Below are 23810 nucleotides of genomic sequence, written 5' to 3' on the forward strand. Positions count from 1 at the left end.
TTCTTTTAAATAATTTGTTAATTAGTGTAAAATTATAGGCCCATTCACACCAAGAATTACAACTATATTAGCCACACCATAGCACAATGATCTGTTTAGTATGAGTGCGCACTGCAGTTAAGACGTCTGTCACTTTAAAAGAATAGTTCACCTTAAAAATTTAAATTGTCATCATTTACTCACCCTCAGGCATTCCAAACCTGTATAAATTTCTTTCTTGTGTTGAACACAAGAGAATATATTTTGAAGAATGCCAGTAATTAAAAAGTCGATGGTCCCTATTGACTTCCATACTATTCAAAATTCTTCAAAATACACTTTTGTGTTCTACATAGGAAAGAAACTCATACAGGTTTGGAACGACATGAGGGTGAGTAAATGATGACAAATTAAAAATGCTTTTAAATGCTTGCGGGTGAATTCTGATTGTCTGTCATTCAGTTGCTGTGTCTCATTTCAAAAGCTGCACCCTTCAGAGGTCCCGTTTGTTGACAGCATATGTTATCAAGGCTGTCCCATTTCAGAAAGTAACCACTACATTCCAAATTAAGAAAGAAATTACAGTAATTTAGACTTCACTAGGAATAAGTCAGTTTTATAATGGTACTTTTTTTTTAATTTGACAACCTCGATTACATATGCAGCCAACAAATGGGACCTCCAGAGGGTGCATCCAATGAAATTAGACATAAATAATGTTTATATCATTCAGTAGCTAGGAAGAATCGTTCTGAAATTGATCCCAACTGCATTGTTTCTCAGTTTTGTCTCTATTCTCATAGAATTGTAATGATTCACAGACAGAAAGCCTTTTTTGATTGTCTAGTTTTCTGATATCCACTCTCAATCTCTTTGAGAGTTGTTTTGCTAACTTTGTTAACATTTAGTTTTTTCAGCTGGAAACAAGAGGGTTATTTAATATTTAAACAAAAAAAAGCTGCTTACAGCATTTCTATTCTATAAATATCTTCACAGTTTTGAACACCATCCAGTGACTGAATTTCTCTCTTGGTTATTGCTCCAGATGTGTCTGTGAGCCTGCTGTCCCTCTTGGTGACCACATGTGGCTTGGCGCTGTTTGCCGTCTCCCTGTTCGTGTCATGGAAGTTATTTTGGGTGCCATGGCGAGATCGCTTCTTGCCCGGCCTAAAGGACCAGCAGGGCGAGCAGCAGCCGGTCCTGAACGAGGTGGAGGGCCTGGAGCGGGAATACAGCGAAGACTTCGAGAAGGATCCCAATGCGCCAACGGTGCTCCCGGAGTCGGCCATGAAGATCAGCCACACGTCCCCGGACATCCACCTGGAGGCCCAGACTAAGGCCAAGGAGCTCAACCACATCCACATTGCTCGCGTACAGCGACAAGTCACCGAACCGACCTCATCTGTCAGGTGAGTCATGTTTTCCTGACTTCATCAGGCGTAATCACTCACCCACCATTGATATTCATTTAGCAATTCCCAGCTGGCATTTGTCAGACAGTGTGGGCCTTGGTGACCTTCAGCTTTAATTAAAGTTCTTCTCAGTCTCGTTATTCAGAAGATGTCTAGCATATGAAACTAGCAAATGGCCCAACAGACGTCTGCCCCCTTTCTTCTCGTTTCAGGCACAACTCCATCCGGAGACAGATGAACGTCTCCAACCCCGATTTCAACTTGGCCCAGTTCCAGAGACAGGAGTCCATAACGGGTCCAGGTTTGGGCCGCATCAAGCCTGAGCTCTACAAACAGCGGTCGGTGGATGCGGACGACGGCAGACGAGCGGACAGCTGCGGCCGCTTGCACTTCATCCTCAAATACGACTGTGACTTGGAGCAGCTCATCGTGAAGATCCACAAAGCCCAAGATCTACCTGCCAAGGACTTTACGGGAACGTCCGACCCGTATGTGAAGATCTACCTGTTGCCAGACCGCAAAACCAAGCATCAAACCAAGGTGCACCGCAAGACTCTGAACCCCATCTTTGACGAGGTTTTCCTGTTTCCTGTGGCGTATGCTGAGCTTCCCACGCGCAAGCTCCATTTTAGCGTCTACGATTTCGACCGCTTCTCGCGCCATGACGTCATTGGTCAAGTGGTGGTGGACAACTTCTTGGATCTACCTGACTTTCCGCAGGAAACCAAGCTCTGCAGGGATATCCTTTATGTTAGTGCGGTAAGTCTGCTCTAGTGTGTTTATTTATATATATACTGAACTTGCTCTTTCAGTGTAACATTTTATGTGCTCAGTCCTCTCAAATAATGTTGACAATGGCAGAGTCTTCAAATAGCAAAATTCATGAGAGGAAAGCAAGGCAGATTCGTCACCATAAGGATTTCAGGTTTGATTTAGGTGTAGGTTGTATTAGCTGCTGTATGAAGTGTTGCAACACTGTGGGGGCTTCGAGTGCATGGCTCAAGATGGTTTTATCCAGGTACTGGAGGCTGCTATTGGAAATCTATGCAGGGAATTTGTACACTGATGATAGTGTCAGTTTAAATTAAAGCAAACACGAGAACTGTGTGTGTTTCCCTTTGATTTCAGTAATTATAATCATTTTTAGATGCATATATTTTCTGTTTGTATTTATTTGCTTTTTTTGAATTATTAGTGAAATCAAGGAGGGAAAATCTATAATTTACAGTAGATTATAGATTTTTTTTTTAAGGAAATTAATTATTTTATGAATCAAAGATGCATTTTTAAATTGTTACAAAGTTTTTCTTTTGAACTTTCTCTTCATAGAATCCTGGAAACATGGTATCCACAAAAATATTAAGCAGCACAACAATAATTCAATAATTCAACACTGACAATCATAGGAAATGTTTTATGAGCAGAATATTAGAATGATTTCTGAAGGATCATGTGACACTGAAAACTGGAGTAAATGGCTGTTTTGACATCATAGGAATAAATAACATTAAAATATATTAAAATAGAAAACAGTTGTTTAAATTGTAATATTTCAAAATATTACTGTATTTATGATCAAATTTAATCCAGCCTTAGTAAGTACAAAATAAATGAAGCAAATCATTGAACTGACAAAAAGTGTGTTATTTCTTCTAAATTGTATATTGTCTAGTTTTAACTTAATTTTCATATTGTGGTTAGATTCATCAGACAAAAGCTTTTGACTGTTGTGACAAATCTTACCATTTATTAAAGGGATAGTTCACCCCTTTAGTAGCTTCATAACATTACTGTTGAACCACTGATGGCACATAATGATGTCTATACTACCTTTCTGGGCCTTGAACGTGTCAGTTTCGTTGCTGTCTATGGAGGGTCAGAAAGCTCTCGGATTTCATCTAAAATATCCTAACTTGTCTTCCGAAGATGAACGAAGGTCTTATGGGTTTGCAATTACTTTAGGGTAAGTAATTAATGACAATTTTCATTTTTAGGTGAACTGTCCCTTTAAGGTCTTTCATAATTTAAAGTAGCTTTAAGTAATATTTAATTCACAGGTCTAATATTTTTATTAGTTGTACAGTACCTATACATAAAAGTGTGTATATACAGGAAAAAATATATTTATTTATTTATTTATTTATTTATTTTTCAGCGTTATTTTTCAGAGATCAGATTGAGCTTCACACAAATGTGTTTAAATGTGTTAAGATCCCTGACCTCCATTCTAACAGACTCTCCAGTTCGAACACTACTGTGCACTTTGGCAAGATTATGGTGGTGTTAACAGTTCTTTTTAACACTATAAGTGATTATTAGACCCATGTGACCACTCTGAAGTAAAGCAGTTAATAGTCATACTGAAAGAACAAGTGAAAATATTTGAGCATGGTTTTCTCTCTCCTCCGATCACTTTCATGCTTCAGAGGTAGCAACATAAAAATATACTTTGAGAAGCGTGAATATTTCATAATCACACATGGCCCACGTAGGGTTGACCTATATTTGAAATAGCTGGAGAGCTTGCTCTGACATGAATATACGGCGGTTTTAGGGTTATTGTTTTAAACAGGAGAGTGCAGGATAGATGTCTGATAGGGGAAATTGATCTGTCTCACAGGTGGACCTGTGCCAGCTGTCTGGAGTAAATGCCCTCAGCCAAGAATGAAACAGAGCATTTTGTGTGCAGGCTTTCTTTTCATGACATACAGTACTTAAAAAAATAGTTCACCCAAAAATTAAAAATGTAATTTGCTCACTCTGATGATATTTTGAAAGCCATTTGACTCCTGTTTGGCTGATGACTCTCATGAAATTTACATAAAAAATTTTCTTTCACAATTTGTTTTGAAACCGAATCTGTAATTTTAAATTGTAAACTGATGTATATGCAGTGACCTAAATGTTCTCAGCTATTTGGGTGTAAGACGCTAAAATACATGTCAAACTACATCCTTTAATATGGCACAAATTGTATTATATGGAATGGTGGGCAATCGTACACAGTATATGAACATTATCAATGCCGTAAATGTCAACAAGTTTGTATTTATATTATTTTAATGTAATGGTGATTTCATGTCTTTTTAACTTAATTTCACCTATTTTATTTATTTATTTTTTACATTTCTTGGAAAAAGCTCAAACCTGCAAATTTCACTGGATCTAGAGGTTAGCTTGAAGTAGTAGCAAGCGTCACAGGCTGTTTCAGTGCATATAAGTGGGCCATACCTCTAGGGATTGCAAGCTTGGAGGGACACAATCCACGCGTGCCATCCATGCATTAATCATTTGTGGAGGCTTGATTGTATATCTAACATAACTAATGTATAACTATACTGTGAGAGAAATGAATTTGGAGAAATGTAGCATTACATCACTTGCTCACCAGTTGATTCTCTACAGTAAATGGGTGCCGTCAGAATGAGAGTCCAAAACATCACAATAATTCACAACACAACTCCAGTCTATTAATTAACATATTGTGAAGCGAAAAACACTCTGTGTTCGTAATAACTCCATCGTTAAGAAATTTTTAACTTAAAACCATTTTTACTAGCAAAAATGTGCATCCTCTATCCATAATATAACACTTTCACTGGAGGAAAACATTGTTATGGATTATGGACATTTTGTTTTAGCCTGAAGCGTCAGTTTAAAGACAAAACACCTCAATGATGGATTTGTTTCTTACAAACACACAGCTTTTCACTTCACAAGACATTAATTGATGGACTGGAGTCTTGCGGATTATTGTGATGGTTTTTATCAGCTGTTTGGACTCTCATTCTGACGGCACCCATTCACTACAGAGGATCCATTGGTGAACAAGTGATGTAATGCTAAAAAAGACAGAAAGAAAGTTCAAAAACACAGTTCATGTGTATCAAGAAAGTAAATAGGGTCTATGTTTTGAATTTATGTTGCCTTTAAAGTGCCCCTATAACGGCTGTACACAAAGCAGCACTGCAAACACTGATTTAAATGAAATCGACCAATCGGACCAATCACCGCAGATTAGCATCACGCAAAAGAGGGGTTTGGAAAAATTAATCATTGAGCTAATCGCTTGGGAGTCGTTGAACAATTAAGGTAAAAATAAATGCATATTATAAGAAAATGAAAGTGTTTTTTGACCTTGCATGCATGTCAACCTGTTGCTGGTGACTCCCAAAACCAAAATATGAACCTTTCATAACCCATAATAGGGGCACTTTAAAAGCGCAGGTTTCTGCTAATTATGATAAATCATGTTTACTCGAACACTGGTTGACCTTATTGAATAAAGTCAACGTTTGATTAATAAAAGTGCAAAAATGAATTAATAAAAAATTCAATTGTGCCATTTATCTGTATCTTTCTGCCATCTCAATTTGATTGTATCGGGATATAATTGGCATCGATCAGCATTGAACAGAGTCACACAGATGTCAGAGTACTCTCTGCCTTCATGCTAACTCTCTGTATTACTTCAGGGATTCTGAGTAACTTGTTAAAAATGCATGAGTTCCAGCAGCACAACCGGTCTTAGATTGAAATGAAATACAATCCACCATACACGATCATGACATGTGAATACAACTTTCCAAATATCACTTCTGGAAAAAAAAGGCAACCTTAACCTTTCTGTTTTTTTGAGCGCAAGTAATTTGCATTCCAATCTGAATGAATGATTATGTTTGCTCAGATCTGTTCAAGGTGTAATTTGGCTCTGCATATAAATAAAACACAAGCTAGTTAATGTACGAAAAGGCCAATCCATTCCACCCAGCTGGAGAGAGAAAGATTGAGGCATCTCTAATCCGGAAGAGTAAAAGGTCGATCAGCAGGATTTAGTGCTATTGAATCTCCTGTCAGGATTCACCTCTAACCATGAGACATTTACCTTGTATTATGACTGGAATGACACTTTTTGTAAACTTGAAACAGAGGTATGTGGGCTTTAATCCAGTTATTCTTGGCTTTCACTCACTTAGGGGAGACCGGGAAAGATTGTGACATTTCACATTGTGTACATGCATGTCCTAGACTCACATGGTGAGGCTCTGGTGACATTGTTTTTCTGCTCATCCAGGCTGCATTAATTTGATGGAAACACAGTAGGAAATGGATATATTGTGATCTATTTTAAAATGTGGTTTATTCAGAAATCATTCTAATATGTGACCCTGGACCACATAACCAGTCTAAGTCGCTGGGGTATATTTGTAGCAATAGCCAAAAATACACTGTATGGGTCAAAATTATAGATTTTTCTTTTATGCCAAAAAACATTAGTATATTAAGTAAAAATCATATTCCATGAAGATATTTTGTAGATTTACTACTGTAAATATATCAAATGTCGTTTTTGTTTAGTAATATGCATTGCTAAGAATTCATTTGGACAACTTTAAAGGCAATTTTTTTAATATTTAGATTTTTTTGCACCTTCAGATTCCAGATTTCCAAATAGTTCTATCTCGGCCAAATATTGTCCGATCCTAACAAACCATACATCAATGGAAAACGTATTTATTCGGCTTTCATATGATTTATAAATCTCAATTTCGAAAAATTGACACTTAATACTGATTTTGTGGTCCAGGGTCACATATACTGATTTGGTGCTCAAGAAACATTTCTTCTTATCATCAAAGTTGAAAACAGTCGTGGTGCTTCTTTAAAGGGGTAGTTCACCCAAAAATGAAAATTACCCCATGATTTACTCACCCTCAAGCCATCTGTGGTGTATATATGCAATACAATCTGAGTTACATAAAAAAATGTCTTGGCTCTTCCAAGCTTTATAATGGCAGTGAATGGGAGTTGAGATTTTAAAGTCCAAAAAAGTGTGTCCATCCATGGTAAAAAGTACTCCACACGTCTCTACACCTAGGATGGCTTGAGGGTGAGTAAATCATGGGGTAATTTTCATTTTTGGGTGAACTATAGAAATTTCAAAAGAACAACATTCATTTGAAATAGAATTTTTTTTTTAACATTATAAATATACTTACTGTCACTTTTGATCAATTTAATGCATCCTTGCTGAATTAAAAAAAAAAAAAAAAATATATATATATATATATATATATATATATATATATATATATATATATATAATTTTTATTTTTTTAAATACTACTGACCTCATGGAAACTTTAGGAAAAAGTTGCCTTTAAAGTAAATTTAATACAATTGTATTCATCATAATCCCATACAACCATTCTACAGCAAGCAATATAGCAATCTAACTGAGTTGGAGGGACTTCTAACAAAGCAAAGCTTCTATTTTTTTTATTTTATTTTTTTATATTTTTTAAATACCTAGACATGAAAGTCAGGAGTGTTTCAGCAAACATTTTGAAATAGTCTGCAGTAGAAGTCAGTAAAGCCTGTTCCGTTTTCAGTACCATTGTAGATTATAAAGCTTTACAGCTATGAAAGATGCAAGTCCACATAGGCTGTAGTTGCACACAGAAAAAGTTGTTGAAAAGTTGCCAAATGTTTTTATCATTTTTAGTTTAGATATTTTGCTGATGACACTATGTACCTTTATTAAAGTAACTGAGATAAACTTTGAGGTTGTGAGATGTAGAGACACAATTACAAGAAGTAAAGAGACGATTTTGAAATATGAAGTCACAGTCGTGAGATCATTTTTCAGTTTTAGATGTAAAATTCACAATTGTCAACAACTTGTGAAATGACTCTCTGAATTTATAGTTTAATTTTTATATATGAAATGAATGTGTTGTGCCAGTGCTATGAGTACAAGACTATCTGTGGTCTGGTCAGTGATTTAAGCAAATGCTAACATGCCTATTTACATTGGCCTGACTTTCATTGATGTTTTCATTATGCTCTGTCTTTCTGATGAGGCGACCAGCCCTTCTGCCTGCTAATAGGCCCTTGAACGAATAGGGGTGGGTGGGACTGGAGATGGAGAATCACACTAGATAGACTCTCTCCGAAACATATTCAACCTCTTCACAACTGCACTATAATTTCATTCACTGTGCGCAAGTGACCATAATTCTACCGCTGACTTGATTTAAGTGCCTATGAGAGCAGAGGCGTCTGTTATCCTATAGTCTACAGATGGAAGGGCATAATTCAATTACTTCGCCTGAGAGGAATTGGTTTCACGAGGTCCAACCCTTAATGTCTCTCGCACACAAAAAGAGGGTGTGGTCGGCGCATTAATAGCTGTTTGGATGCTGTGATCCGCCTCTTCCCACCAAATCCCGCCCACTTCACCATGCCCTTAATAATATAGAGGTCAGGGAAAGAAACCATACAAAGGAGAAGATTAGATTAACAGTCATATTTTGCTATTTTATCAAGATATTTTTGTTTGGCTACAACAAATCAATTCATTTGAATTTCATTATATATATATATATATATATATATATAATTTTTTTTTTTTAAATACTACTGACCTCATGGAAACTTTATGAAAAAGTTGCATTTAAAGTAAATTTAATGCAATTGTATTCATCATAATCCCATACCACCATTCTACAGCAAGCAATATAGCAATCTAACTGAGGTGGAGGGACCTCAGTTAGATTGCTATATTTATTTCATAATATGGAATAAATGAAAATGTTCTTTACTCACCTTCATGCTCTTTTTAGAGGCTTTTTGTTGTCTATTTTTTGTCTTGCTTCAAAAGAGATATCATGAATTAATCATGGCAACATGATTTTCCATTACTTTAACTCCGTAAAATAATGTAACCAATTTCAACTTTTATTTTAGTTTTGTAGTGTATTGTCCATTTAAAATATCAATAAATCCTTGAAATAATATAGATTTACTTGAGAAGCAACACTGACGAACATGTTAAGAGTTGTTAGAGAATATATTTCAGATTAGTTTAAAATGTATTCATGTAGCTTTTATAATTTTTGATAGTGAAGTTGAGAATTTGAGAAGCAACATTGCATAAAATATTAAGTGCATAATCAATAAAAGTATATTTTGTCTTACTGCACCAGTGGATTTTTTTTCACTTGATTTACATATAAATTAGAAAAATGAAATAATCAGGCATAAGTGTAAATCAAAAGGTGAAAAAATAAAAGTGCTGCTTCTCAAGTAAAGGTATTTTGTTTTAAGGAGTTTTAGATTTTTTTTTTTTTTTTTTTTTTAGTAAAAATGACTAATCAAAAAAATTTTTAATTAAGAAGTCTTTTTTTGCAGCGTTTCCAAGTATTAAATCTCATTCACACAAATGCATGTTCAAACTTGGCACGTAAAAATGTGTCACAACAGGTTTGACATCAGTGACAACGTATATATAAATATGAGCATATTTTTTTTGAACATAAGCACAAATTACATGTGAAATCTCAAGGTTTTTCTGCGAAGACTTCAGTCATTTTTGTCACACAAATCTACTATGACTTAATAATTTATCTCTTATGTCCTGTTTTTGGACCTTACCAGCTCGTAAACATGCTTCAGTCTTATAAGGAAAAATATCAGCATAAACATTCTTTAAAATTTCTTCTTTTGTGTTTCATGACTTCAACAAAGACAGAGGTTTGGAACAACATGAGGGTGAGTAAATGATGGCTTTTAAGTGAACTAATACTTTAAACAAAAGCCTCTAGGTTTTTATTTCTTCATTTTGTGAGCTGCTTGCTTTAAAACACAAAGCATTCATCATTATAATGAAGCAACCAGGATTTGGCTTGATGAGAAGAATCCAATTTAGGATTTAATTTGCAACAAGAGTCAACCTCTCTTACCTCTCTGTTAATAAAGGTTGTGCTTCGTATGGATGAGACACAGGCAACAAGAGGAAACATTAGCTTGTTCCTTACCCTCACTCCCTTTCCTAGATGCTAATTATGTGCAAAAAACAACAAACACAAACTGCCTACATTACATCAAGCCCACAGGCCATTACATTTATTGATCTTTCTGCATACTTTGATGTTACTAGGATGCCATCCAATATGAGAAGAAATATAATTCAAATAAATTTGCTAGGAAAAATTATTTTGCCATTTTAAAAGCAGAGAACTACGATGACGTTTTAGTGCCACGTTAAAAAAAAAATTGTGGACTGGAGATTTGAATTTGTGTTTCGTTATAAAACTGTTTTTGAAAGCTGAGACTTTGTTTTATATTAAAAGCACTAAAAGCACAAAGCTTAAGCTATTGGGTGGCTGGCGCTCTACAAATAACGAATGCAATGGAAGACATTAAATATTATTTCCAAGCATACTGTCCCTGCGAGTATGACACATGGTATGATTTCTGCTAATAATCCCACATATATTTGTAGTGTATTAAAAAAGGGGTTAAATAAGAGAGCTACAGCGCCCCCCAAAGGAACGTCGATTGAGTGTGTGAGCTGATGTTAAGATAAACAGTTGTTCCTGTTCAGTCTGTTAATAAATATCATATTCTTGATATTAAGCTGTTTCTGCGAGTCCTTAAAATTGGCATCCCAGTAAGATGATGTGGCTGCTTGGACGCAACAATATTCAGATCAATTCCGGAGGTCTGGCAACTTCTCCCGGTGCTCTCAATGCCGGCCATTTGCATGCGCAATATAGGCTGTACTCTCAACATATTATAACTTTAATTTCTACTATTTAAATTCTCGAAACATTTAGACTTTATTCTCGTAGTATTTCGACTTTATTCTAGAAACATTTCAACTTTATTCTCGTAGTATTTCGACTTTATTCTCGTAATTCCGACTTTATTCTCAAAACATTTCGACTTTATTCTCGCAGTATTTCGACTTTATTCTCAAAACATTTCGACTTTATTCTCGCAGTATTTCGACTTTATTCTCGAAACATTTAGACTTTATTCTCGTTATATTTCGACTTTATTCTCGTAATTTCGACTTTATTCTAGGAATATTACGACTTTAATCTCGGAATCTTCGATTTTTTTAACGTGGCACTAAAACGCCGTCGTAGAGAACAGTTCACTTTCGTTCTTTATTTTAAAAAAAATTAATAAATAAAATTTGACCAATTTATTGTGCTCTTGCTGAATAGAAATAAATTTAAATAGTAAAAAAAAAATAATAAATTGTTTTAAAAATTACTGACCCAAACCTTTTGAGTAGTGTATATTTCTTCTGCTGAACACAAAATAATATATTTTCATCAATAAAAAAAAAAAGTAGGATTCAAACATGCAGACCCCAATAATTTTTTTAAATATTTTCTTTTGTGTTGTACAGAAGATAGAAAGTCATACATGCACTCTTAAAAATAAAGGTCCCAAAAGGGGGTTTTCACAGCGATGCCATAGAAGAACCAGTTTTGGTTCCCCAGAGAACATTTCAGTGAACAGTTCTTAAAAGAACCATTTTTTCTTCGTGTGAAGAACATTTTAATAATCTAAAGAACCTTTTTCCACTGTAAATAACCTTTTGTGGAATGAAACTTTTCTGTGAATGGTAAAGGTTCTTTGTGGAACCATTGATGCCAATAAAGAACCTTTATTTTTTAAGAGCGTGTTTGGGAAAACATGAGACTGAGTAAATAATGGCACAATTTTTATTTTTAGGTAAACTGTCCCTTTAAATAAGCTAATGGTGTTAGGAAAGATTGTGTTTGAAACTGTATTTAAACCTTTGGAAACAAAGACGTTCATCTAAACTTTTTGCATGATGGTAAACTGCTCCTTAATCAGTGTTTGAACTGGGTGTTTGAATCCTGTTCCTGCATTGAAAACGCAATTAAAGGTGATAGAGAACTAGTTACACTGGGGAAGTGGACTTGAGTCTGAGTTCTGAGAGGCAGGAAAACGCCAAGCATTTCCAGTTCATCCCTGTAGAGCATTAATGAACACGGCTCTCAGCATAGCCGTCAGGAGCGGACGCAGCACTGCGACCTGGCCAGATAATGAGCCTATCTCTGCTGCTTGCTTCTTTGACCTTTCTGCTTCACCGTAATAGATGGAGCCTCCCACTGTGCGAGAAGCCCGAGGGCTCTGAACTGCTCAGGATGGGACTGATCTATCTTAACAGGCCCTCTGAGCTCCTCAAATACACACAATCACAGATGATTAGATGTGTCAGGAAGCCTTAGAAGCCCAATGAGGTGTGCTGACCACTCATGCAGTTTCCTTTACAATGCCCAAAGTCTCTTCGAGAAAGACAGGAAGTCCATGACTGGTATGCACACACATTATTCACTAAATTAGCCATTTTCTTCTTTTTGCATCCTTAAAACAAGTCTCCAGTATTTCAAAAAGAATCCAAGATTAAGTCTAAGTTTCAAGCCTTTGAGGGAGAGTCTAAGTCAAGTCTCATGTGTTTAGGTATAGGCCAAGTTTAGTTTTCTGCAAAGTATACTACAAATACATTTACATATTTATGTACTTAATAAAAATACCCTGTAATTGTACTTTTTAAAAATTCTAAACTGGTGTATTTAAACTGTGTGGAAGTAGTGCTGAAGTCCAACTAAAGTATATTTGATCGTGCTAAAGTGGAACTATTGCAAGTATGCTTCAGGTACACTTTAAATATCTTGCATTTAAAGACTGATATTATACAGAGATCAATCCTCATCAATAGTGACATTAAAACACATTTTAGGCATAATATTAAGAAATGTGCATTGTGCAATAAAGAATACTCCAAATAAAGTTTCATTGTAAAATTATATCAGTTAGTCTGAAGTGATATGTCAGTAATTATGTTAATGGCCCTGAAGTATAGTATGGAATAAATGTATTTTAAATAAATTATGGCATAGGTTGTTTTTTGTTGTTTGCTGGGTTTTTTTTTTTTTTAAGGTCATATTTGAGTTTCCATCTGTGATGACACTTGTTTTCAGATATTTTTTCTTGAATGAATTAGTTTATTTTTCTTACCCCACTGGCACATATATATTTTATTTAATATTACAGAACTAGTTTGTTTTATTTATTTATATATATATATATATATATATATATATATATATATATATATATATATATATATATATATATATATATATATATATATATTATTGATTTTTTATTTGCTATTTTTAATTACTTTGAAAATAAGGAGATAAATGTGCCAGTGTCAAAGATATATTCTCTGAACACAATTCATAAAATCTTAAAATGTTTGTTTACATTTCAAAAGTTTGGGGTTGCTAATATTTTTTATGTTTTTGGGGGAAACAGTTGCAAAAAAAATGTTTTTTAAAGTTATACTCACCAAGGCTGCATTTATATGATACAGTAATAACAGTAATGGGAAATATTGTTAACATTCCATCCAAATAACTTTTTTCTATTTGAAAATATTTTAAAATGTAATTTATTCCTGTGATGCAAAGCTGAATTCTTCAGTCTCAGATGATTTTTTCAGAAATAATTTTAATATGAAAGAAACATTTCTAATTGTACTGAGTATGAAAGAAACATGTCTAATTGTAATGTTGAAAACAGTTGTTCTGCTTAATTTTTAGTGGAAAAGTGATACATTTTTTCTAGGATCCTTCTGATGAATAGAAAGTTTTGATCAATTTAATGCATCCTTCCCTAATAAAAGTATATGATAAACCTACTCACCCCAAACTTTAGGGTAATGTGTGTAATACTTTGCAGTTCAAGACAAAGTTTTTCCTGTAATGCCAACTGATGGGCCTCTTGCAACTTAGATCTTATATCCGTGGAGGGGAGAAATATATGGGAGGCTAAGTAATGATAAAAGTTCTTACATGCTCTCAGCAACACTACACACCCCTCAGATCCCAGTGCAGAGCGTGTCCATTAACATAGATCAGTTAATAATTGACAGCACGTGAAAGTTCTGGCAGCTGTGGGATCGGCCAGTGCTTGGCTGCCATGCATTAAAGGCCCATTTGGGTTCAGCACACACTTTGATTCATTACTAATGTATGGCCGTCGTCTTCTCTTCCATTCTCTTTGGTCATTGCATTAACGCACTGAGATAAACCACAGAGCTGCTTGTATGCCTAGCAGTTGACCGCTGGTGACCCACGAACTACATGGTTACCTAGATCGCATCGGTTATATCACAATTGTGCTCTAGGGTGATGCATTTAACCCTGGTTTGCTTCAGAGGGATTGTCCAAGCAGTTAGTTAAGCTGGTTAGCATAGTCTGTTAGTCTAGTCCATCTTTTTCCATTGACTGCATAAAATGTATATTATATAAAAATAAAAACACACACACATATACATACTGCTGGCCAAAGGTTCAGAATAAAGTTTTTTTTTTTTTTACTGTTTTATAAAAATATACACATGCATGCATACCACTGGCCAAAAGTTTAGAATATATTTTTTTAAATGTTTTTTGAAAGAAGTGATCAAAAATACAGTAAAGCAATATTTTAAAATTTAAAATAACTTTTTAAAATGTATTTATTCCTGTGGTGGCAAAGCTGCATTTTTACCTGATTATTATCAATGTTGAAAAGAGTTTTTGCTGCTTAATATTTTTGTGAAAACAGTGATGCACTACTACTCAACAATGTTTACAAAAAAGTACAAAGAACAATTTTTAAATATCAAAAATAATTAGTACTTTTATTCAGCAAGTATGCATTAAAGTAACTAAAAAGTGACAGTAAATACATCTATAATGTTACAAAAGTTTCATATTTCAAGGATCATGTGACGCTGAAGACTGCAGTAATGATGCTGAAAATTCAGTTTTGCATCACAGGAATAAATTACATTACGAAGTTTATTAAAATAGAAAACTGTTATTTTAGATGGTAATAATATTTCAGAATATTACTGTATTTTTTTAATCAAATAAATGCAGCCTTGGTAAGCATAAGAGACTTCTTTCAGCAACATAAAAAAAAATCACAATCATATACAGCAGTACATCAGCTTGTGAAAGACTTGAAATGCATGCGTTCTTCTGGTGCCATCAGCTAGTTAGTGCTGTTATATTTCTGTCGTATTCAAATAAACAGTCATTATCATAAATTTGAGTGGTGTGTGTGTGACAAGATCACCATTAAAGCGATAGTTTATGCTTTGTTGGCTCCCAATACTCTGAGGCTCATTATGATGAGATGTTAATTATGGATTGCATTTTTAGTTTGTTATACGAACGTCTCTAATTTAAAAAAAAAAAAAGTGCAAATTGCATCTATTTTCAGAAGTGATAATTAGACAGCAGGTTTCTGCTCGCTGTTAGGAGTGGATAGCAAAGTGCAAAAATAGGATTCCCTTGAGGTGAAGCACTTTTCTGTTCCCATAAATTTGTATTGAGTGCTTACGATACATCAGACAACCATAATAATGTGTTTTATTTCTTAAACGGGCTGTATTGTATGCTGTTTTCCCTTTGATATCAATTTATAACATTTCTTGCACCAAAAACAGGTGTAATTTAACTGTACATGACTGTTTTCTACCCTCTTTCTGACCTTTAAATATGAACAGGCTGTTGTTGCATGTGTAATGAGTTGCAGTGTTTGCTGTGGGATCAAATACGATTGGCACTGCACTATTCTTCAATAGCAGCATCTTTGCCAAACTTGAATTACAGTGAGACACATTCATAAAACAATGAGTTCCTTTCAGCTTTCTGTATGAAGAAACTTCTAAATATAAAATGTAAGTGTTTAAAATTAAAAGTGTTTAAAAAGCAATTTCTGTACAAGTTGCATCCAGGAAAGTGTTTGTTTATATGATACTGCACACTGCTATGGATTGAAGGAATAAATAGACCGTTATAATGAGTAGAAGCTCAGGGAAGGCTTGGTGAATGTTATTTAATTTGCACTAAATCAGCTTTTATGATATGATTCTTTAAGTTAATGTATCCTGTTTCTGTTTCTATGTCTCTTCTAGGATAATGTGGATCTGGGAGATCTGATGTTTTCTCTTTGTTACTTGCCAACTGCCGGCCGACTGACAATAACGATAATTAAAGCCAGAAATCTTAAAGCCATGGACATCACAGGAGCGTCTGGTAGGCTCCCCATCGTCCTGACCTCTAAATGACTTATTGTCTCAGCAGTAATGATTTTTTGGTGTCATCATGACATGTTAAAACATAGGGCGTCCAGGGCTTTCTAAAAGAGCATTGATTTAATTGACCAAACACTTGAGAATGTGGCAGAAGATTTTACATACACAAGTAGCTGCTAAGTGGGGTTGGGAAAAATCCAGAATTTCTTTTGTAGTTCATCCAACCACAAGTAACACACAGGATGTTGCACTGGAGTACAATCAGATCAGGTTGAAAAGAAAAGCAATTGAGAACATTTACAGAAGTGCTTTTCCACCTTGGTGCATCATATATATATATATATATATATATATATATATAGGGTACAACGGGGCTAAAGTCACACCTTAAGAAAAAATGTGCTATTCACTGTGCCTAAAATGTATAATTGCAGAAAATTGTATTGAACATTAATGGAGCAACAGATTTTGTGTGAAAAACCCCACACACGGGGTAAAAGGCACACATTATTGATATAAATATTTCAGCTAAAATAATGCTTTTTTTTAAATAATGTCTCAGTTAATGCTTGTTCACTTTAGAAAAATTTGTACTATTTTCTGCTTATTTTGAAAAATAAAAGAATAAATTTTGTTCAATAAATATACTGTCGTTAAAATGTTTATATAAAAAATATATTTTAAAATACAGAAACAAAATCATTTTAATAAGTAAAGATTCTGAAAGCATTGAAGGAGATCCAATAATAATTGAATATATATTTACAGTAGTAACAACAAATGATATTTTATTATATGATATGATTAATATCATGTTTTTAAATATGGTGGTTTCATTCTAAACATGGTGATTATCTCTCATATGGACACCCAACATAATATATGATATTTACCATCTGAATCTTGTCATGTCAACAAATGGAAAAGTCAGCCATCTATTAATTATCATGTTAATTACTGTGCGCCTTTAGCCCCAACAGCAGGAGCGCTTTTTACCCCAAATACCATACTTTTACATATTCTTTCGTTATTTAAAAACTGATGCTTTAATTATCTTGAACAAAACTGAAAATTGTTAAGAGGACTTTTGTCTCAAAATATATATGCATTAATTTTAGTGATTTGCTACTTAAATCTACAACATTTTAAAAAACATAAAATATTAGATCAAGTAAGCACAGAATCAACTTTGCATTGCGTCAAGGATCAGCCAAATAAACACGTGCATCTTGGAAAGCGAATGTTTTTGAAAGTGCTACGCCACGTTTTTGTGCCATTTAGTGGTTTAGATGAAAATAATAATAATGATAATATCAAAGGCCCCCCCGTTGTACCCTGTATGAATATGAATATATGAATAAATGAGTAAACAAACGAAAGACCGAACAAACAAACAAACAAATAAATACATAAATCATACTTGTGGTTTGTTTGTTTGTTTGTTTACTCATTTATTCATTCACACTCATGTACTAACAATGGAATCCATACTTGTGATTGATTGATTGATTGATTGATTGATTGATTTACGTGCCGACAACTGTACCCCTGAAAATGAAATGTGGAGGAAATAATTAAATAATTGAACAAACAAACAAGCAAACATTTATTTATGCATTTAATTATTTAATTTTGAATTCAACGATTTATTTATATATTTTAACATTTATTTATTTAATTTTGAGTAATTTGGCCCTCCATAATTTCATATTCTGCTGAAAATATTTTTGTGCTTTTTGTGTCTTTTAAGATCCTTATGTAAAGGTTTCTCTAATGTGTGACGGCCGGAGACTGAAGAAAAGGAAAACATCAACGAAAAGGAACACTCTCAATCCTGTCTACAATGAAGCCATTGTTTTTGATGTTCCGCCTGAGAACATCGACCAAATAAGTCTTTTAATAGCAGTAATGGACTATGACCGGTAAGAAACTAATGTGTCTTAGTAGCCTTTAACTTAAAACTAGCAACATTACTCACATCGTAGTGTTATATCATTGTCACATTTACATCTGAGCGAACTGAAGAAATGATCAGACACGTATGAATATGTCGCAAACTGATTCATTTACATGAAGAGATTCAGAAAATGACTGATTCATTGTTCATGCACAACTTTTAAAAAGCTCCTTGAATTGAGCTTTAATATGGCTAGCTGCCTTTTATTAGTAGGCTATCTTGTACTGGCTTGTTGAAAAGACCAACATATACCAGCAGCAAGCATCCAAACCAGCTTAAACCAGCTTGGTCTTGTTAGGTAAGCCTGTCTTTTCGAAGTCGCTACACTATTGTTAGCCCTTCAGTTTTAGCAGAGCTAATCCAAACGTACAGCTAGCAGCGTGGAGGGAGCTAGTGAGCATTCACTGTCAGATTTGAACTGAAAAAGAGTCTCATTTAAATTAAATATGCTTTTAATTTTTGCCAAGCACAGTGCTCAGAGACTATAGAAGTTTATTCTTAGTGCTGGTGGGTGATCTGAGGAACAGCCTGAGCTGTATATTCCCAATGCAGCCAGAGATTCATATCAGATTTAGATCACTGTCCTGTTTGAGAAGTACGAACCGCAGCATTTCGGTGTCTCATTGCTGCTGCACAAACAAATGAATAGAGAACGGATGGAGACAGAGAGACCTAGTGTCCTTGTGATGCATAGAGTGAAAGGTATATAAAAATATCTTGCAAAAATCAAGGTATTTTTCACTTTAAAGTTGGAAAAGAGGCATTGTTTGTGGGGTGTCATGGTTCGGCTGTCACATTTTAAGCTTGGATATGCTGTTCTCATTCACAGCGTAGGTCACAATGAGGTTATTGGCGTGTGTCATGTGGGAAACCGAGCTCAGAGTTTGGGACGCGATCACTGGAATGAGATGCTCACGTACCCACGCAAACCCATCGCCCGCTGGCATCCGCTTGTAGAGGTAATGTTGAGCTTACCATTAGAGCTTTATTTCCATTTCAACAGAATGATTTGTTTTCTGTGAAGTGTTTGGAGACCTAGATTCACTAACAGCCTGTTAATTACATTTGCTGATGTTTTGAGGTCTTCTGAATCAATCTTTAAATTTACTCTTGGATCCAGGGCTGTTTGTTCTGAGTATTCTTCTGGATAATATAAATAATAAAAGGCATATTCAAATGTTAATAGACATATCCATTTTGCAAGCTAAAAGGCACAATGCCATCTTTTGGGAAAAAGCTGAAGAAGCCCACAATATGATGAAATGTCCTCGTGCATAGATGATATAGTTGGAATGAGATTTCAATTCCTTCTATGCTCTAAATGCCTGTTGGTGCTATTACAGCTGCTTTAACTCCCATTTTATTTTTTGTTTTTATTTTATTTTTGTATTTATTTGGTATAATTTATTTTATTAATTTGATTATATTTTTATTTACTCTTTATCAATTTATTTATTTATTTATTTCATTTTTATTTTAATAATAATATTTTTATTATGTATTCATTATTTTGTATATTTTATTATATTTTTATTTATTATTATATTATTATTATTTAGTTTAAACTAGTTGAAAATACAGACAGTCTTGAAATACTTTGATATTGCTTTAACTCCCATTTTTTTAATATATATTTTTATTTTCTTATTTATTTGCTACAATGAAACATTTTTTTGTTTGTTTATAGTATTTTATTTGCTTTTATTATTTATTATTATCAATTTTATTCATTTACATTTATTTTTAATAATAACATTTTATTATGTATTTATTATTTTGTATATTTTATTTTGTGTTTTTATTTTTTATTACTTATTTGTATTATACTCTATTTTTAATATACATTGTTTTCAAAGTTGTGGAACAACACACAGACGTGACATACTTTGATATTAATTTTGATTTACCTCCCATTTTGTTTTGTTTTGATATTAATAATGTTTCATAAAAATGTTTATCATTTTATTTATTGAGATTTTTTATTTATTTATATTTTTATGTATTTATTTGTTTTTATATAATTTTCGTCTTTTATTATTTAGTTTATTGCTTGTTTGTATCATACACTATTTTTATGTACTTTCTTTTATAGTTCTCATAACATACACACACTTTACCACATTTTAGTCTTATTTATATTCTTATTTATACATATTTAGTCTTACTTTAGTCTTATGGTGATTAGGAACAATAGTATCCTACTTCCTCCTTATTGTCTCACTGTGACTCTCTTGGTGTGGCAAGTGTCTAAAAGCAAATAGGTGTTGTTGAAATGTATTCATATGTTAATTTTTACATTTATGTTTATAATTATGCACTATAATAATGCTGTGCTCTACTGCATTTGGCTTCCTGACATCAGGGATTTTTGAATAAGTCATTTTGCAGCTTAAGTTCAGATGTTTTTGTTTTATTTTTAGGATTGGGAAGAAAGTGTTTAGTTCTGAAAGTTTCATTATGTTTACATAAGATTCGATCATATGCTGCCTTTATTTCATCATGCAAAACAGCATTGCAGAAGTTATTAAGAGTCAACCAAACCTATAAAAGTTTGCTGAGGAAACAAACCATAAAAGCTAGTGAAATGTTATTTCAGGTGATAAGATTTTGTCAGAAAAGTCCAGTGTAATGGCTTGTTTATGTTTACCTCCAATCCCTTTGAGGAATCCCATAAAGTCTCTTTTAGGTTAACACTCATTTTCATCATCATCTTTCCAATTTTTTTTTTTTTTTTTTTTTTAAAAGCTTTTCACACATTACTGCTCTGAAATCTTGTCTTGCAAATCTTTGACCTCTCAGGAGCACAGGCTACACATCTTCAATAATTCACAATCCCTGTCCTCCTCAACCATGTTATGCTCCCGGAGCCGCCATAACATTAAACAAATGGGAAGCCAAAACATCTATAGCCTCGGCACAAGTGGCATAAACAAATACAAAAATCGCATCTCAGAAGACGGAGGTCAGCATTACGTCAAGCAAATCGAAGCCATTTTAGGGAAATCTGAGGTCGTTGAGAAGATTTCGTGAAGATTTCAGCTGATTTTTGCAGCCGTGGCACAGCTGCAATTGATTCGAAGGCAAAAACGAGCCATTCGGGTGCTAAGAGGGCCATTGTGACAGTACACTCATAATGACATTGCAGCACTTGGGTCCTTCAGTGTCACGGAATTCAATTTGGTTTCCTCCCACGATGTGTATTACGTGTGCGCTTTAAATATGATTTTCAGCATCTGATCTGATTTGAGTTCTCCTCAGCTAACCCTGATTTTTCTCTCTGGCAGTGGGTTGGTCAGAGCACGGCCGGCGGGAGCCAAGGCTCCTGTAATTCCCTGAGGACACCTCCTTCCCCGTAATGGATGCCGTCAAATTTCAGCCATGGAGACACCCGGCATGGTCCAATTCACAACTTTAATGAAAAGGAAGGAGCGAGAGAGAGAAAAATATCTCGGTTCTGTTAAAGGTCACTTTAAATGTGTGCACACACTCAATGCAGTACACACCCAGGACTCTTTAGCCGTAAAGTTTCCTGGATAGAAGAAGAGTGTCAGGTCCACTGCATGTGAAGTGACTGTGTGTGAGCAGTATTTGGTTATAAAATGAGCCTTGAACATTGTTCTGCTTTTGTTGAATACTTTAGTTGAGAGGTAAGTATTTTTGACATTGTCATGTTTTATGTATCTGTATAACACATTGTAATACACTAATATTGTTTGAAGTGTAGTGCATGGGGTCTATTTTGTGGTATTTTATTGTAAAGTCTTACTGTATAAAAATATATAAGAAATGCATAAGTCTCGAGTCATCATTTATGCCAAAACTAAATACTGGAAAGAAACAGAAACTTAAAAATGATAATAATAATGTATAATAATAATCATTCCAAGACGTTTGAGATTAAGATTTTTAATGTTGTTGAAGAAAGTCTTGCATGTGAAGATGGTGCTCATAGAGCGTGGGAGTATTAAACAGAGTTATTTTTGCCAATTTATAGGCCTTGAACAGTTACCTGCACACACTTGTGTCAAAATGCCCGTCTTTGCAAGTATCCTCTAAATTTAAGTCTTAGCTGAGAAAGAAAACACACGTGTAACAGTACATTGGATCCGGGTAGCTCTTAAAGTGACAGCAGTCTAATATTCCTGCTGTCTGTCATTCATGTTAATCAAACGACAAAAGAGAGAAAATCTCTCACTGCTCTTGACTAAATCACTTTTGTAACTTTAATAAGAAGAAATGTACATTTAATTTACACAGTGATGAATATACAGTGATTTTATACATTTAATTACTTTATACAGTGTATGTAGCATTTCTTTTTTTTTTTAAATAACTATATTGTGATATATATTGCCATCGTGAAATAACATTTCAAATACTGTGGTGTAAGATTTTGGTCATATCGCCCACCCCTAGTGATGGCAAACCTCAATTTTCAGCATCCAATCAGAAATCATTCTAATATGCTGACTCAGTGCTCAAGAAACATTTATTATAATTATTAATATTGAAAAAAAAAATGCCCTGCTTTATTTTATTTTTATTTATTTATTTTATTTTACTTTACTTGTAGAAATAATTAACAATGAAGAGTATTTGTTTGAAATAGAAATCTTTTGTAATATGAATGTCTTTACCGTCACTTTTGATCAATTTAATGCATCCTTACTAAATAAAAATATTATTTTCTTTAAAAAAACAATTGTACTGACCCAAAACTTTTGAATGGTATTTTGTTCTTTTATGTTTGTTTTTTTTTGTTGTTGTTGTTGTTGTTTTGTTTTTTCAGATGTTTACATGTGCTTCTTTTAAATATTTAATCATTTTATTTTTATTTGTTTGTCCAATTAATATTTGAATCTGGTTTTACAGAGAAGGCCTGGCCAAGAAAGACTGCAAGCAGATCCAGACAGTATAAAATTTTTACATAAATACACAATGCAATTTAAAAGTACACACACATAAATATGAATAAAGAAAGAATTGCTACAACAGTTAAAATAAAACAACCTGATGCTTCATTTAATGCTGAAAAGTATCGGTACAAATCCCTCAGAAGATAACTTGTATGCAATATCTGTATGCAGAGTATTGCTAAACGGCCATATGTTGCACTGTATGAGGGTTATTTGTGTTTTCTGATATTTCTTACTGTGAAAATGAAGTTAGATTTCAAAAAACTAATGTTTTGCTTTCTTGAATGAGCAGAGCAATGAAAGTGGTCAAAGATATGAAGCTGAGCTTTCATTGTAATTTTTGCTCTCATGATTCACCCTCTCGTCCTCACTCTTTTTAGATGGTGCCATCAGGCTCTGACCACACATGACTGATGCTCGTCTATCCTAAAATCAGTCGAGGGTAAAAGATCCTATACTGAGCTCCCTGACAAAAGCGAAAGAAATTGCAATCTGCAAGATAAGATGATTGATGGCTCTTTAATCAATGTCCTGCTGCACTAAGGCTTCCTGACGTGTGGAGAGACCTGGGTTCACATCAGTGCGAGGGGTCTAAACTTTTAAAATGATGCTTGTCATAC

At 34.0% G+C, this 23810-nt stretch overlaps 1 protein-coding gene across 1 annotated transcript in view; it reads left to right on the forward strand.

The window, feature by feature from the left end:
• The window catches only part of syt9b (synaptotagmin IXb), a 29801-nt gene extending 7789 nt beyond the window's left edge, over positions 1 to 22012 (forward strand). Inside the window, exons 2-7 of the mRNA XM_058768140.1 lie at positions 1025 to 1388; positions 1604 to 2150; positions 16198 to 16318; positions 18068 to 18239; positions 19104 to 19233; positions 21559 to 22012. Of these exons, the coding sequence (XP_058624123.1) occupies positions 1025 to 1388; positions 1604 to 2150; positions 16198 to 16318; positions 18068 to 18239; positions 19104 to 19233; positions 21559 to 21630 (1406 nt within the window). The 3' untranslated portion in view covers positions 21631 to 22012. The remainder of the gene's footprint in view (positions 1 to 1024; positions 1389 to 1603; positions 2151 to 16197; positions 16319 to 18067; positions 18240 to 19103; positions 19234 to 21558) is intronic.
• The last annotated feature ends 1798 nt before the right edge of the window (positions 22013 to 23810 follow it).

This window comes from Onychostoma macrolepis, chromosome 25 (assembly GCF_012432095.1).
Source record: "Onychostoma macrolepis isolate SWU-2019 chromosome 25, ASM1243209v1, whole genome shotgun sequence".
Taxonomy (NCBI): Eukaryota; Metazoa; Chordata; class Actinopteri; order Cypriniformes; family Cyprinidae; genus Onychostoma; species Onychostoma macrolepis.